We start from the raw sequence: 18200 nt of genomic DNA on the forward strand, positions 1-18200 counted from the left end.
TCTTCCAGGAGGAATAGTTAATTAGGAAAAATAGATAGGTCGCACTTTTCAGAGATCTTAATTTTTTTTTTTAAATTGACCTATTATTTTATCATAGTAGTTTTACTACACATTAAGTGCATAGGGAGTCACAGAAAAATACTGTAGGGAAATAAAGAAATTATTTTACAGAGATGGAAATTATTAAAATAGGCCAGCTATCAAAATACTGAACCTTCATCAAAATTGCTACTCACTACTTAAAAAAACAAACTACAATAGTTAAAGACAGCACAGTGAAGCCCCCAACGTTTAAGAAATATCAAAATTAAGGACATCCATGAAAATTTTTTCCTTATCTTTTTATCTTATGATACAGTCTTTAATGACTTCAAATGACTATATTCCATGGGATCTTTACCTTGTTCAGTGTGGAGGAACGATCTGTCTTGTTGTGAAAGGTGCAGTTTAATAAATTGGAATATTTATTATCAATAGACTAATAATTTATCCATATTATTTTTATTATTAATTCTTAATATTAAATAGTTAAATAAATATGTCCTATTTATTGCAAAATTTGCAGATATATAGAAGATTAGAGTAAACCAAAGTATTGGAAAGCTCCTTACTCTGTGAGAAATGTCCTTTCTGCACATGGAAGACACAGAGAGTTGGACCAAAGTACTTGGTTGTACAAGCAATGATTGTAGAGATGCTACACTCAAGCTACACTTAATCAATTAAGCACAACCTTAATTCTGACAGCTTCTAACATTTTAGTGCTTTTCAGGTACCATTGGTAATCTAGAATGGTATTGCCAACTGCAACTAAATTCTATATTCTCTACTTTATCAGTTTATGAAACTCATATCGTGTAACTCCTGTAGTATCATGTAACCAGCCATGTTATTACAGAGACATTTACTTTGGTAACAGCAAGAGGTTTTGGGTTCTGGTTTATTTGGCAATACTAAAAGTGCACTGTTTCCCTTATGATTTTGGGGTTCTTAATTTTGAACAAAAGCTCTCTCTTAGTTAATCATGATGTCTGTTCTTAATCTTACTCTTTTCTGATAATTACACCACTCTGTGAGCTACAATGCTCAGACCACAGCTCAGTCCAGAGCTATAGATGTCGGGCATCTGGCAAACGTAATTCTTTCAGAGCAGGACATGGCAGCACAGATATGGTATATTCCTTTGAGTCTGACATAGTGATACACTGTATATACAGGAAGTGAGTCTTAAATTTACTACTTCTTACAGTCTGCTTCATTTTTTTACAGTGCCCACTCTGGTTTCCTGTTTTGTTTTTTGTTTGTTTGTTTGTTTATGGGGGGTTTTTGTTTGTTTTCATTTTTTATTTAGGGGGTTGGGTTTTTTCCTTGTTTTGTTTTGTTTTTGTTTTGTTTGTTTGTTTTTAATGAGCTTTGAACATTAGAGAACAGTGTTAGAAACACAGCAAATAGCATTTTTGTGAGAGTTCCTACATGCTGCAGTTTCAGGCACTTTAGATCGTATGTGTTAGAATTACCAAGATTAGTTACTTTTCCCAAATTCAGCGTGTTATTTTTACATTAGACTAACTAGATTAGCTAGGCAAAACCAGACACCAGCATTTTCCAGGGGAAAGAAAAATCAAACAGTAGTAACAAGAAATAAAAATATACCACATTGCCTACAACTAGCACACTTAAATACATGGGTGCTTATATTCTGCTATATATCTGCTCTCCCAGTATAGCTGCCTCAGCAAGAGTTCAATGTGATGCCATAGATGCTTTATAAAAAAATACAGTCACAATAATGGGGTAAAAAAAAAGGGATCAAAGCTTTAAGGATAGCACATGCATTACTGCAGACAAATAGAAAATTACTTCCAGGCTATAAACAAAGCCATATTTTTTCAGATTAAAATACCATTTCCAAATGGTATTTTATATAATGGTATTTTATATTTTAATAAGTAACTTTATATACAGCACTTGGCAAAGCAGAGAGGTGAAACCAAGTCCACAGAAAGGAAAATCTATCAGTGTTTTCAGAAAGCTCCTTTAGCATCAGTCACTTACCAGATGCTTAACAGTGCTTTTGTACTGTTTTCTGAGGGGTGTCCATAAAACAGTGCTCCACAGACCTGTTCTACTGAGCTTCTGCTCATTGTGGTACCGGGTTCAATTTTGGTTTGGGGTTTTTTTGGTTGGTTTTTTTTTCTTTACTTTGAACCTTTAAATGTTGTAGTTTACTCCAAGCACTGCTTTTCCAGATGTGCTCCTGAAACTTCCTATTGCTCTTGTGATCTCATTGGCCCTTATTTGACTTACAGACTGACTTGAGGTTCTATCTATGTGGCACTTTTCAGACAGCCCTGAGCTCACACAAGCAAGCCAGATGCAAGCCAACTCCAAAGAACTTTTGTGCTCTAAGTTGGCACAACTGGCAGATGAGCGCTAACAATTCTGTTTGACAGGGAGAGTGAACTGATATCTGCCTGCATTTCTAGGAGGGCACTGCTGTGCACTGTATAAAAGGATGTGCTTGAATCTGTCTCTTTTTCTATATTTTCTAGTGGCAGTCTCTTTCTTTACTTCACTATATTAAGGTCCTCAGACAGGGGAGGTGGCCTTCAAACCTTATTTATTTCAGTATGTGCAGTGCTCCCTGTAAGTCTGGTGTTTTTAAAATGGAATTCTAATTTCATGTATAAATTTGTTTCTAAATCCCCTTTGTGGCACTCTCTTCAGTCATGTTTACACTAGAATAATGTCTCAATGCTTCTTTGCAGCCCTACTCTCTCATTTTCTTAGGTTATTTGCTAAGAAGTGCTTCCATGATTGCAAACATGGAATTTTTCACACTACAGATTTCAGTAGTTCCAGAGTTTTTTATGCAAGTCTTACCATTTTTTAGAGAAGTACCTTCAGCCAGGTAGACCTGGCTGGGGCTTTCTATTGAGCAGAAAGTCTCCTTCCCTGCTGCACTTCCTGATGTATAATACACTTGACAAACTCCACCTGACAAGGCTCGAAGAGATTCTCCCTCCTAAGAACAAGGGCAATACTCAGATATATGTTGCAGGTAGCAACACTGAATTTCCTGCAGATGTAAGAACCTGTGTCAGCAATGAGGTGGCTGTTTTCAGGACCAGAAAATCTCCAATTTATTTACGCTCAGCTTGTCACAGACATTCACCGACACAATTCCTGTAGAATTTCATGGTAGTGTGTTACATGGGTATTGCCACTGATTCCTGCTCTGAAGATCAACCCATCTTACCTGGTAAGAGTATCATGATGACATCAATGGTTAAGAATGTGTGCACCAACATACGAAGGTTTTTTAGAGAAGTTTTTTTATGTAGAGATTTCACAGTAGCTAGTGCTGCAGGTAAGTAGATGGGAGGGCATCAGCAGTACAGAAAGGACGGACTCTGCTGTGCCTAAAGTGGGACTATGTGCACTTTCATTGGTGAGAGTATGTTCTTAGGGAACATGGGATGAGGCCTACCTTTCTACAAGACCACTTGATAGCAGAAGAGCTAAAAAGAGTAATCCTGACTCCTGCCTACTACTTACGAGGGAGTAAACTTTGTATCCTGGCTATGTGTGATGATGGTTTGATGTAAAATGTAGGCACTTTCCAAGCAGTAAGGTTTCTTGGAAGCCTTTCTCTTAGCTGAAACTTACAGTTTCTCACAATAAGCAGCTGATATCTTTCAGTAAGTGGAAAACTTGACTGTCATGCCTGACTGAAAACAAAAATAGATTTGGATACAAAACTGGACTCTTTTTCTGTGCATGACAGTTCTTCGCTTGATAGCACATAGCTACACCTGGATGTATATCCCTCAAGTGAATTCAAGTGTAATTCAATAACTCCACATATAAATCACACTGGCAGCTGTTGTCTTCTGTTAAATCACTTTTTCCAGAACTGATCATATTTTAATAGCTCTCTTCATTTTGGCAAGGATTTTCACAGCCTGAGTCTCTTTCAATAAGTATGAGGCCAAGTTTATGGCACGACAGTAAACTTAACACCTAATCTCCATGTGCCTATTCCTAAATGTGTATATGTAGACATATATTAATTGGAGAATGCTATATTAATCCTTGCCTTGAGTAAGAATATTATCCAAGTGATTTAAGTAATGGTCTGGGTGAGGGGAAGGTTGCAAGGACAACAAGAGAGGACACGCTCCTGGCAATTCATCAGAAAGCTCATAAGATTGCATGAGTCTCCTTTCTCAGCTCAATTCAGCACCTCTGGAAATACCTCCAGGGCTTCTTTGTTAGAGTGTGATTTCACTGGTGTACACAAAGCAATTTTTGACAGTTTTGAAGGAGAAGAAAGGTTAAGTAGATGGTATAGCCTTTATGGTGCTAGGAGGCTCTGGATTGCAACGGGTTCCAAGTATATTCTCAAAATTGAGTATGTGTTTACAACTGTATGTTGGAGTATTTAGATGGAAAGCACTAGTTCAGCTGAACTCATGGGAAAACAACTCCCCTCTGAACAAATGTGCATGCATGTGAAAGTAATGACTTTTAAAATACTTGGCATTTGCATATATGATACAATGCTGAGTAGGGAAAAGTAATTTCCATAGCTCCTATCATCTGGCACTGTTGAAGCAGTTTGAGCTTTTCTTAGCTTAGAGGCCCACAGGGTGTGGGTGAAAAGTGAACTTCAGTCTTTTGGACTTTCCACTAACACCTTCTGTAGGCAGTAATCCAGAGGATCTTCCCTCATTCCTCCTCTGAAATGACACATTTAACCTCCTCCTTTTTTCAGAGGTGTGCATGAATATATCATAGGTATATGAATATGATAGAATCCTCTACCAGTGAAAGCAGATCTTCCTTTTCTCTCATGTGTGATTATTTACTTACATAGGACATGCATAAAGAAGTTGAGACTGTCATTATTTTTAGTGAGTGCACTTCTCTATTAATCACTTAAAATAGTACAAGAGAAGCTTAATCACAGAACTTTAAAATACTTACAGTGTTTCAGAGTATTATTCAACATAAATAAGAGTATGTAAGCTTCTATAACTTTGTACCTCACCAGACAGGAGAGGTTTTCCCTTGGTCTCTGATGCTGTTGCTGAAAAATAATGCTTCTTGAGCAAGTACCTCCTTCAGGCCAGTGTCTTGGAGAATGCACCAAACATTCATTGGCTGTACTGACTCTTCCAGTTTGGCATAAGACACATCCACCAATTTTTACAAAATAACTTGCTCAGGGCTTTCCACGGGGTCTGGTTATCAAAACATCAGTCTGTGCTTATCAGCTGTAGCAGGGAGGGTGAGGAAGAGGAAGGGCAGTCACCACAGCCTTCCTTCCCAACAGCTGATCAGGTATTTAAGTTTTAAAATTCAGAGTCAGTATCCAACTGGGGTTAGGGAGTTTGGTAGTGGAGTGGAAAATACATACATTGACTTATTTAAATAAATGATGGCATCTGGTATAAAGAAATAAAGTTTCATTTTCTGTTCCCATGATGACTCAGCACCTGACAAGTTGTTTTCCCTAGTTCCAAAGGTGAAAGAAGCAGCTGTCTTTGGCCCTCACCTGGCACAGAGGAAAGTTCCAGTGTCAAGACCAGAGCAAGAAGGTAGATTATTTTTTTTCTACAGTATTTAGTTTCTTGCGTATTGTATGTTTTCATGACAACCTATATCAGCCAAGTCAGAATGAGTTTAAAAGCCTTTAACACAAACCAAGGATTTGGTGAACATGTTAGAGACAGTATCTGGCCAAACCTTTCTGCCAGTTCCCATGTGAGAAGCTGGTTTTGTGTCCTTTTCCAAATAGAACTGTTTATAAGCCATGTACAGAAAGTTCCCCCACACTGGAACTTGACTTGTAATTGAATTTCACTTGAATAATTACATAGTCATAAAAAAATAAAGTACTTTCAATTGTGTAAAAAATGAGAATATGTTCCATGGCACACAATAATATGCCAATGTCTGTCTGCCATATCTTGGTTTTACTCCTCGTCCTCTGTCAGAAGTCAGTAGGAGTTTCCCCTGCACAAGACTGAATAAATATTTACCCTGAATCTTACACAGCCTGGCTATGAATTTGTGATAGCTCCCTATTCATCAGTAAGTCTCATGGATATCACAGTAAGATACGTTCTTTTTCACATTAAAAAATCATTACAAAATCAGTCAGGGGAGCATAGAAGGTCCAAGACCTGTCAATTTATATACACAATTTAAGCTTCTGCTGTGCCTTAGGAAATGGCTTCATGCACTTTGAAGCAGAAAACTTCACTGCCTGTTGGGAGCCATAACAGACACTGCAGTGTAGCTCTGGTCAAAGCAGAGCATAAAGGAATAAAGAATTTCTTCACCAAAAGGGTTGTCAGGCTGCCAGGGAGTTGGTGGAGTCACCCTCCTTGGAAGTGTTCAAGAAATGACTCCATGTGGCATTTGGTGCTACGGTCTAGTTGATATGGTGGTGTTCATTTGAAGGTTGGAGTTGATGATCTTGGAGGTCTTTTCCAGCCTTAATGATTGTATGATCAAAGGGCACTCTCCCTCTCTTTCCTGGTGGGAAACTGTTTCCCCTGTGATGGACAGAATCATGAAGCTGACAATAAGGACCTGCTTTTGAGAACCATGGAAAAAACCAGAATCCATAAGGAGGGACTGAGAGATCTTATCGAGCTGATGCATTTACAGGGCAGTAGCAAACTCCTGGGAAGGTACCAGTGAGGGCAGGGGCTGAAGTGCTGGGATTGGCTGTAGCTGAGGTTATTTTTAGGGCAAGGAGGGTTTCACCCAAAACCAATCCACAAATACTTCCAAATCTTAAACAAACCAAATAGACAGATGTTCTGGCTGACTTTTTTTCCTATTTAGAAATACTCAGAAATAGTCAATTTATACAGCAGAGCTCTTTAAATGCCATGTACTGAATGTCTTTGCCTCATGATAAAATACATTAATAGAACAAGACAGATGCATCTTTCTGAGGAGACTCAGATGGCTGACATATTACTCTTAATCTGATCTGTCATGCTTGCATTGCAGAGTGTTTCTTTGTGTATGTAATGCTTTTCATCTGCACAGTCACGAAGGCTGTGGTGTGCTATGGGTGACAATCTTTTTCAGTTCATCCTTCAGAATCCTCTAAGGATAAACTGATTTGCCTATTCCCAGCTCCATGTAGTAGGAGTATCAAGTGCTGACATAAGGAATTCTGCTCATGGGAGGCCAGCTTCTCTCAATGGATAGAACTGGAGCTGATCTCAGCTGATTACAGCTACATCAGTGTAACAAACGGAGAGGAGAGCTCTAAAGTTGCCAGATCCCAAATAATTTCTGACACTGGAGTTCAAAACTAACACCTCCAACTATACTTGGGGATCAGCAGACACTCAGTATACAGCAGTCATAGCATACAAACTCATGTGCAGATGGGAGATTGGCAATAAAAAGACACAACAGACTTTCCTGTGAGCTAAAGAAAGGATTACTACATGAATTCTAATGTTTTGCTTTTTTTGCAATTTAATCTAGGTCAAGACTATGTGAACTCAGATTATAGATAATTTTAGAATTACCTGTACATTAATAGTGGTGTGAATAGTGAGCAAATTATTTTAACAGTACCCATGATATAGTATTTCTCTTACCTCTTTGACAATTTTTTTTCAGTTGATTGCAGCTTCAGTCGAGGAGTCTGTGACTGGAAACAAGATGCTGATGATGACTTTGACTGGAATCCTGCTGATCGTGATAGAGGTATTTAAATATCTGTCCTCTACCTAAGCTTTGATGTGATGGCTCACCCCCTCAAAAAAATGCAGGAGGGAGGGGAATCAGAATCAGAATCAAAAATTAGCTTTTCAATCAGTGGGTTATTTTTATAAAAGATGAAAGGAGGCAGAGGATACTGGGAGTGGATATTGTTTCTTTGAAACATGCAGTGGCAGCTGGTAGTCAGCAACATATTTCAATACAAATTGATCAAAATATAAGAAAAATTATTAGAACATAACTCTTCAGAATTGCAAGGTACAAAGTAATGGAAACCTTATCAGCTACATGTTGTGTCTCTCCAAGATTGGTAAGTCATTTAATCACACATCCGTAATTTAGATGGATGTGGCAATGTAGTCACTCACGTGGCTTAGATCACTGGGATAACTGCTCAGAAGTCTTAAACTCTGCAAGCAAATTAGTGACAGCATTCCTCAGAATGAGCCAAGGGCAAAATGCTATTCAAGAACAACCAATACCTGACTAGGTACCAAGAGGAGGCCTGCTTGAACCTGAGAAAGAGCTCCACGGGTGCAATGTGTGACTGCTCCATGGGTGTACATAAAAAGGTGTGGCTGGAGGAATTTGTTCAAAAGGATGTCTCTTCCCCTGTGACCCAGGAAATGTTGCAGAAGTTGCTGCAGTAGGGACCAGCAGATCCTACAGATCATGCGGGCCACTTGCTCCAGTTTCTACATGTACATTCTCTCCCTCTTCCCTCACAGTCCTTCCATCCCAGTCTTTCTTCACTAATCCTTTCTATCCTGCTCCACATAATTCCCAAAATCCCTTCTCTGTACTGTACTTCCAGGAAGACCTTATCCTGGCCTTACTCTGTCTCCCTGAACTAACATCTGCTGATTATGACTTTATTTATGGGCTCAGATGTCTTATTCCTTTGTCACTTTGTGTGTGTGTCTGTCACTTCATTGGTCCCACAGGACTTGGGGAATAAGCTATCAGTTCACAAAGGACAGTGGAGAGAGTATTGAGCTAGCTCAAGTACTGAAATTATCTGACCACAGAGGCACAGCAGCATGTTTCAGGCTTTTGCATTTGAAAAACAGATGGTTTTGCCTTAGAAAGATAGTGCAAGGAAGAATGACTGTAATTACCAGTGAAATATGAACTCATCTCCTCTGTAAACTGATCTGACTTCCAACCGTACAAGCTTGTTCCTTGCAAAGTACACTCCCTGCTGCTTTTCTCCAGTCTGAGTTTAAATTATTCAAGCAAACTAGCTTCCCCTTATCTTCCTAGTGGAGATGTATTCAATTTGCTCATAAATAACACAAACCCAATAAAGAAGCTTTTTTTTTCTTTCTCTTTTTTTTTTTTTTGTTACAAGGTGATGGGTACTACATGGCAGTTCCAGCTTTTGTGGGGCACAAGAAGGATATGGGGCGTCTAAAACTTCTTCTCACTGACCTGAAACCAAAGAGTAGCTACTGCTTGATTTTCAGTTATCGGCTTGCTGGTGAGAAAGTGGGGAAACTTCGAGTGTTCCTGGCAAACAAAAAAACTGCTCCTGTCTGGGAGCAGAACACAGGAAAAGATGAAAGGTGGAGAACTGGAAAAATAGAGATATTTCAGGGAGCTGAGACAACTAACAGTGTAAGTGTAACAGAATTTATAAGCCAATTGCCATAATCGACACAACAGTTTAATTTCTTAATCCTCAAGTGTTCCACCAACTGTTTTACAGGCATCAGCAATTGAAAGGCTTACCTGAAATGGGAAACAGGAGCCCACATTTTAGGAGGCACAGAAGTTATCACCTGGTTGTAATTTCAGAACTGAATTACACAGTTGATTAGAACAATGATGGCAGTAATTCTGTCATTTTGTAAAAAAACTGCATCACATCGTAAACTAACACGAGTTAGCAAAATCTCTCCTTAATATCTCATGCACCAGAAGCATACACACATGCCTGGAAAAATGAAAATTTCTCTTTCATAGAAGAGGATGCTCTCAAACCACACTAAGCTAAACCATTAGAGCAAAAGGAGACATCATGCATAATCAAGGGTGGGCAATCACCTCAGAAGCAGGACATACCAATCAACAGGGAATACTGTGCACTGGTGTATGCCTGAAAACTGTCTCATTCAGGACTTCAGAAAGTTTCTCCTTGAAATTCTGGGGCCTGCTTTCCATTTATGTGACTGAATGTTTTCAGTGCTGTGCAAAGGCTTCTACTGTATAATTGATTACTGTGAGTATAAAGGAAATGTGAGCCCTTTCAAGGTCCTTTGCACAGCTGGAATGATGTAGAAAAGCCCTCACATAAATCAGAAACAGACTATAAAATAAAACCCCAGACATCCTATTCATAAAAATGAACCTCCTCTCTCTATTTTGTATACATACTACACTGAATACACATGAGAGTAAATATATATAGTATATACACAAAAAACCCGAGGATCCAAATAGATTGAAAATGAACAGTTGCAATGTCTTCAATAAATGAAGTGCATTAACATCGCATACTGTGATAAAACTACATTATTATAAGAGGATTTCACTCAATTTGCATTTTCGTTGTACAATGAAAATAAATAATCATATTAAAGTAATCCACTTGGTATTGTAAATCTGCACAGAGGATTTTAAATATAGTTCCAATAATACATGGAAGCTCTAAAAACAGCAAGGATTTAAGTCATTAAGTCCTGTATTGTGAAAAATATTCCTCAGATACAGACTCATAATTAATTAACATTAAGAGTTGCTAAATGTTCGGATAATCTATATTTTCCCTGCTAATACATGTCTTTTTTTGTGACAGGTCACTTTTGAATCAGAACGTGGGAAGGGAAAAACTGGAGAAATTGGAGTGGACAATGTTATACTAATTTCTGGTCTATGCCCAGAAGATACCTGACAATGGACATTTGAGTATACCGGATTTAATCTTATTTTTCATATTTGCCTTTTCAGTAGTGTATTTTTGTATCCTTTTCTTTATAAAAAAAAAAACCAAAACAAAACTATAAAACTGTGCCTTGAACTTAACGCAACAATGCAAATGGAAAAATGCAAGGTGCAGAGTACTCTTTTTTATGAGTCATTCTAATTCTAATACATGCTTTGAGTGTCACACTACTGTATTTTATAATTCAAGGTCAGGGTTTCTAAAGTATTATTTGTCTATTTTTTTTATAAATTCTACATGCTTTTATTTCCTAAAGTTCTTCTCTATTCTTAAGTCTTCTATTTCACAAGAACATAAAGCAGTATTTAAGAGGATGTTGCTACTTCTGGTGACATAATTTTAACTTCTTACTTAGTGCGTATGTTGTACCAAAAATCAGGGTTCATCACCTGGTGTGCAGTAAGCCAATCACACACAGAGCTGATGTATTTGTTTATTTTATATTTGTGCAAATGGGTGCTAGGTGGCAAAGCCACAAAGTTAGCACACCAAGGAGAAAAGATGACCACTATTTATATACTGTTAATCTTGATATATTCTACTTATCTAATATATATTCAGTGTTTACTAGTCTACTATTGCTGAGCTGGCTTCTTATCTTGGGTGACCTGGTGGTCTTCAGTGTTTACTATTCTATTATTACTGAGCTGTGCTGAGCTGGCTTTGTTAGTTTCTTCTTATCTTGGACTTCCTGCAGTAGCACACCCTTCCTCCCAAATTTTTTTACCCCTCTGGGTCTGTGGTCTTTGAAGCATGTCAAGCCCTAAACTTTAATAAGGCAATTTTATTGACAAATAATTTGTCATAGACATCAGGTAAATATTCCACCTACTGAACAAGCAGGAAGAAAGTGAGGAGCTTTATTTCCTTCTTTATGGAGCTAAGCAAGTTTTAAGTGGATCCACGCCTTTGAGGAATATTTTCATTACCAATAAAGCATGTAAAATACCTTGTTTGTCATCACTGTCTTTGAGTCACACAAATCATTGTTTAGAAATCATCCCTTTATAGTTTTATAAGCATTTAATATTCATCATTAACAGATGATGTTACCAACTGGTACAGAAAAGAAGAGCAAAAACAATGACCATTATTAACATTTAAGAAACTTCACATTAGGTACTGACCTTCAGGAACAAAAGATCTGGACTGCAGCCTACTTTACGCCACAGAGGTGAGAACAAGTAAGAAAATTATTTGCACAGATCAGTACAAACTGGAATAGCTGCCGCAATTCTTTCTGTAGTAGATGCAGAAATTGTTTCTCGTTTGGAAAGGACTGTCATATACAAGATCGTTTGCATCATACCAAATAATAAAAATAATAATCTAGCATAATAAGATCTGAGTAGAAAAAGTGAAACCTTTTTTTGTTGTGAATAAATTCAAAGACAGCTTCTGCAGAAGCACCCTAATAAATCCATTCTGTATAGACATTCACATAAACCACATCAGCGCATCACCAAATTAACTGCTATTGTTTGCAACATTCAGTCCAAAGATGGAACTGCTCAGGGCAAAAGCTACATGTTTCTCCTTCAGTTGAAAACAGTTAAAGGGCATATTAAGCCTACAGCCATTAATGCCTCAAAATGTTCCTGACAGTTTTCCATTACTGTGAAATGTGAAATCCATTATCTGCTTGATTATTTTAGACAGCAAGGAAACTGCATTGGTAGTATTTGAGAATGTTACATGCGTGCTATAATCAAGTGGCTTGAACTTTGATAACATAATTTGTAACTTTTAGGTCTGATAAATCTACTTATTCACTTTGGAAACAGTACTCTGCCTACAAGTTAATGGGAAAAAAAGAGCTTCTAGCTAATTACCAAAATCTATACTACATCCTTCAAAAGCTACTCAACAGATGTGATCACTTAATCTTGAATGTTGTAACAAAAGGTTTGAATCAACGCTTTTTCAAATGAAAAAAGAACTAATGGAGACATTTTGTCAACAATGAATACATGGAAATGCAGAGGCATGTTCTTTTAACCTGCAATTGAAAGAAACTTAAAAACATTTTCCAGCTATTAGATGTTATTTTTATGTATTTAAAAAAGAGTTTATATTTACTTCATAATTGCTATATTGTTAATTATAGAATCATGCATGTACTGGAAATGTTGAAATTCATAACAATATATTAATGAAAAGCTAAATAACAAGAAAGTGTGAATAATAATTTATTTGGTCATATGGGTAACTGTTACATTAAAGCTCATCACAGCAAAAGATTTTTAATAGAAATGAATTTCTAATTTTGATAGTTATTAACCTCTCAAATACCTGACCGTAAAATTTGATTTCAACCAAGTTAAACATACAGTCTCTCTGACCCTCCTCAGGAAGAGCACATAACAGAACTGCAGAGAGAACATTGATGATTAATTTTTATTTGGGAAATATTTAGCTGGGGAATATTCAGCCTACAGGGATTCAGTGATTTTTAAATTTTTTTTTCTTTTAGGGAGTAGCCCAATACTCAATCTGAAAATCTCTCAATTTCTCAACATTTCTGTAATGCATTATACCAATTTCTATTTCAAATAGAGTCCTGAGAAAAAACTTCTCTTCAGACATAATTGAGAAATCATTTTAAAAGTGATCTTTCTAGATTCTCAGACTAAAGCTAACTTAAATCCCACATTTAGAGTGTTTTATTAATTCATTTCAAATGAAAGGGAAATATTTCAAAGCTAAATATTATGTAGAATAATACAATATATTACAAAAAAAGTGTATTTGATGCTGATAGAATATTTCCCTAGACTTGCTTCAAAACAGCATTTAATCCTTTTTTCTTCATATACTTCTTTTTACTTCCATGAAAAGATGGTGCTTCTCCAACAAGTTGGATGGTGCGCAGGATCACTGAATAGCTCCCCAGACATGGTCTAACAGGGCCCAAGTCCAAGCTCTTCCTCAAATGATTCCCAGGCAGAACTTGGGAGTCAAAATGCTCCAAGAATCATTCCCAGGAGGCAGTTCACTCGCAAAAGCCCCATTTTTTTTGTTGGTATGTTTAATTTTCTACTATTAATTTTCTGCTATTGTTCTGTAGACAGACAATAGCAAAGTTAGCAGCTCATTCAGGCAGTTGAAATCTTCCAGACCTGACTGCCCTGCTCCATTGCTTTATTCTGGCTATACAGGGAACATCAGGGAACTTCAGGGAACATCAGGGAACATTTTTGATGCCCAAAATCTGCTTGCTGAACTGGACACCTCTGGTGTAGAGTCAGTAAATCAGACTTAGGCACGTAAAGCAGGCGATCAGAATCTGGCCTTAAGTTCAGGTTGATAGCAGTTTAACATTAAATCTCTGGATTTTTATTCACTGCAGGTTATTACAGTCATCATAATCTCTGTGTTTTAATTCACTGCAGTGTTATATTTTCTTGCTATATTTGATACATGGTATTTTTGTGTACTGCATTAGGATTTGTCTTCCCACCTGAAAAATTACTCAATTTACAATTATATTAGTACCATAAAAAAAGGAAGTCACAAACATGATGAAATGGTACAAAATACTGATAAAAAACTTTTATAAGTACATGCCATAAAGTAATCAGAAACAATATACTTCAAATTCACCCACAAAAAAACTATTCTCCCCTCAAGCACTAATTTTATTCTAAACTCAGTAATGTTCACAGCTGATTTTAAAAGTGCTAGAACATATACTGTACTCAAGAAAGCCACATGTTCACTAACAGTGAGTTACTCATTAACATCATCTTCCTACTCAGGATGTAAATGTATGGCAGTCCTAATTTTCTTTCTCTTCTTTGAAACTTCCAGAATGTTAAAAGTCACCTTTTCTAAAGGTAAAGGGGACTTGTAGAATGGCCTGACTATGTGCACTATTGAAAATGTGTGTCAGAGTGGGAATAGCAAGATAATAATGTTTGCCTTTATGGTTCAAACAGTCAAACTGAAAGGTGTCTGCAAAGAATCTTGTGATACTGAATGACTGTGCAAGCAAATTGGATATGAAAATTAACTGTAGATCACTGCAAAGTAATGGAATAGGAATAAATAATCTTCTTTATATCATAGATGTAGTCCATGGCTCCGAATTAGCTTATACCTCTAAGGAAAATGATTTGAGAATGACTGTATTTTCCTTTGGAATGCTCACTTGCACTGAAAAAGACAAAAAAAAGCACATCAAGCACGTAAATGTCCCATGTCCAGATCCATTTCCCATGTATTTGTCCCATATTTCCTGTACTGACATTGCTGTCCACCATGTCATACAGGGGCACTTTGTAGTTGATCTGCTTGCTGGTTCCTTCAGGAGAAGCGCCAATGGATTTAAATCATGTTCATCATAGTTTAAGAGCTCTGTTCTTTAACATTTAGTTACTATTTCAAGGGCACTGTGTGTATGTAAAGAACCCCAGGGCTGTCACAACAAATTCATATTTCACTAGCTAACATCAGATTGGTTCACTGTGTATGCATAGCAGAAAAGGAGACACGGAGAGACATGGATGTTTACCTCAATTTCTCTCAAGTGAATTACTCTGCAGTACTTAACTAAGCAAGTTACTCAGATGGCTTTGTAACACTCCACTGACTCTGGCAGAATTTCTTCACAGATACTCCTGGCAATGCAGTTTCAGGTCTTCCTAGTGGCATGATACCCCCACCACATAGTGGTATTCCTGCCAGGAGGAAGAGCCGGGAAACACATGGGAAATGTCTCATTAACGCTACTCAGTTAACTTTATATGCATCATCCTCATAATCCTCTCTAAGTTCAGGACGTTCCAGTGTTACAGAAAATGCACAGGGATCTCAGGACATGGAAGTAAACAGCATGGACAGCCGTACCAGGAGAGCTGAGCAGCACTACTGCCAAGGTCATCCACTGCTCGGTGTTGAAGGTTTTATCTGATCACACATAAGCAGCATCAGCTCAATGCCAGACTGAGAAAATTCAGGGTCTCTTCCATCTCCCTCTCAGAACTGGATCGGAGCCTAAACACGTGAAGTGACTCTAGAAATGAACAGCCACCCAAGACATTATACTTTGTGTGAATCAACACACTCCAAATGCTGTGATGGGAGGTACTCTCACAGAATGAAATCTGTCCAAGTCCCAAAGTATGGCCCAAATCTTGGACTTTCATAGCCTATGGACACAACATTTGTGTAGGATTCTCTTCCATGTATCATTAAGGATGGAGGAACAGATGACTGTTTAAAACATTTAATTTCATTTCATTATCATTCACCTCGTAGTGTTCACATTATATTTTTCCTCACTTGCTAGCAGAAAGGTAGGGACCCTTTTCATGAACTGAATCATATTCCTATATCATAGATAGACTTGGGCTTTTTTTTCTGGGAGTTCTAAAATCAGTATAAATTCAGACTTATTGGCACAATAACCACCTTCAAACGAATAAACCTTAAACTGAAGAAAGGTCTCCAGAAAGAACTACAGTGGTGAACCATGAAATGAATGTCCTGGGTCCTGTTATGACATGATATGACATAATTTTTAAAATAAAATAAAAATATAAACAGTAATTTTATGAATAAATAATAGCCAAGCACTTTTTTTTGATTTTTTTCTTTAAATAGAACCATTGTTTCAGGGAAAAAAAATATGGAAGCTTATTTGAAACATATTATTCTTTACAGGAACCTTATGACAGACATTGACCAACATTTTTCCAACTAGTTCTGTGGATATTTAATACTTTATCAGCTGGCAGAATATCTCACTCTGTTGAATAGAAGCCTATGTTTTTAGAGAAGCAGATATTTATCACTGCCAGTACTGAAGTCTCAAGGAAGTTGTCACTGTTAGAGTACCACTGATATTATCCTGTTAAACCATGCAAACACAAAGATGTACATATATATCCTTACACACATATACACATATGTATGAATTTAATGAGCATATAATTTTAATTCTATTTTTGTTTTGATTTGGTTTACTTCATAGGGAATTGAGAAAACACCATTGGATCTGTTCTATAAATGGGAAACTGGAATAATGATCCCTTATTCCTTAGATCAAAGAACATTTAATGGCGATGCCCGAGCAATTCTTTGAGTGAGGAACACACCTCCAAGAGGGACACCCTCCACTTTGATCCCTGCTCAAAGGAGGGCTAATCACGAGGAACAAGTCACATTCCTTTTTGTGCCTTCCTGCCAAGGGAGCTCTGTGCCTTTGCAGTAGGCAAGGCATTTCCAGCTGAGGGCATGAAGAATCCTATATGTACTGTGCTCACAACCATACAAATAGAGAAAGACTAAAGAAAGCTATCATTCAAGAGCTCTATCCTGGGAGCCCCAAACTGAAACTAAACTGCTAACTCTTGAATATTGCAATGATAGTTGCTGCTGAGTTCATGACATATGAATGCTGCATAAATACTTCAAAATATTTAAGATAGACCATTGGATGACACTCCATATTTGGACGTGGAAGGTTCTGATCCTTTTCTGCTAGTATGTTAGTGTGCCATTTCTGAACATGCTTCATGTCATGTTTCAAATTCTTCATCTCTTGTTTCATAAAACTCTTGGGGATAGATTTTGTCCCACACTTTGTTGCTGTGTGAGTCACAAAGACAAGGCAAAAAGGAAGCCTGGCTGTAACAGTGGCCTCTAGCTAGTCAGGGCTAGCCATTGCACCACGCCTTCAATCAGAGATAAATTTGTGACCTTGGCACAAACACATTGCGAGTTAAGTATTAAACAGAATTAGCACTTTTTTGGGTTCTTCAGCTATCAGTGTAAAATGTACTCACTGCATCACTAGCAAGGAAAGGTTTGAGACCACTCAGTAATGAGCACTGATGACCTAATTCAGTACAATAATTTAATAAATTAAGCAATTTGTGATTTTTTACATCCTATACAACAATGCGTGGCTTTTTTTTTCCTTTGTGATTAGAACTGGTGATGTTCATTATGTGAAAATAGGGAAAAAGAGATATGTCTGCAGTATACAATATTCTTGCTGAAACATATTGTCAAGTTCAGGTAGGTAAAGTCATATTACTGACAGCAGAGGGCAACACAGGTCTCATTAGTGAATAAACCCCAAAACATGTATTAAAAAAACATACTGACTTTAAAAAACATGTATTAAAAAAACATACTGCATCTGAGAATAAACCCCAGCATTACCTGTACATTTGCTGTAGAGCCAAAATTCTGTAAGTATTAATCATTCTGAACACCTATGTAAAACATATGTGAAAGAGGAAAGCAATGACAAATACCTTTGCTTCGACTAAAACACATCAAATTTTAGATGTTGACGCATAATCTGATATCTCCATCACACTTCATTATATCCAAAAGCTGCAACTGTGTTAAGTTTTATAATAGTTTTTTTGTTTAACCCTGTGCACAGCTCCATGTGTCATCCAAAAGATGAGCTGATTATACCTAAAGCAGTACAGTACCATGTTGAAAAAGAGAAGTTTTACAATGTTTTTTTCTGCTCTCC

The 18200-nt window shown here is 37.2% G+C and overlaps 1 protein-coding gene across 2 annotated transcripts in view; it reads left to right on the plus strand.

The window, feature by feature from the left end:
• EGFL6 (EGF like domain multiple 6) overlaps positions 1–11653 on the plus strand; it is a 37055-nt gene extending 25402 nt beyond the window's left edge. The window contains exons 9-12 of one of the 2 annotated variants that reach the window (XM_064646629.1): positions 5523–5603; positions 7660–7746; positions 9113–9378; positions 10559–11653. In XM_064646629.1, the coding sequence (XP_064502699.1) occupies positions 5523–5603; positions 7660–7746; positions 9113–9378; positions 10559–10654 (530 nt within the window). In that variant the 3' untranslated portion in view covers positions 10655–11653. The remainder of the gene's footprint in view (positions 1–5522; positions 5604–7659; positions 7747–9112; positions 9379–10558) is intronic. The other variant, XM_064646630.1, reaches the window with a different exon arrangement.
• Positions 11654–18200: the final 6547 nt, after the last annotated feature.

This window comes from Pseudopipra pipra, chromosome 2 (genome assembly GCF_036250125.1).
Source record: "Pseudopipra pipra isolate bDixPip1 chromosome 2, bDixPip1.hap1, whole genome shotgun sequence".
In the NCBI taxonomy this organism is placed as follows: domain Eukaryota; kingdom Metazoa; phylum Chordata; class Aves; order Passeriformes; family Pipridae; genus Pseudopipra; species Pseudopipra pipra.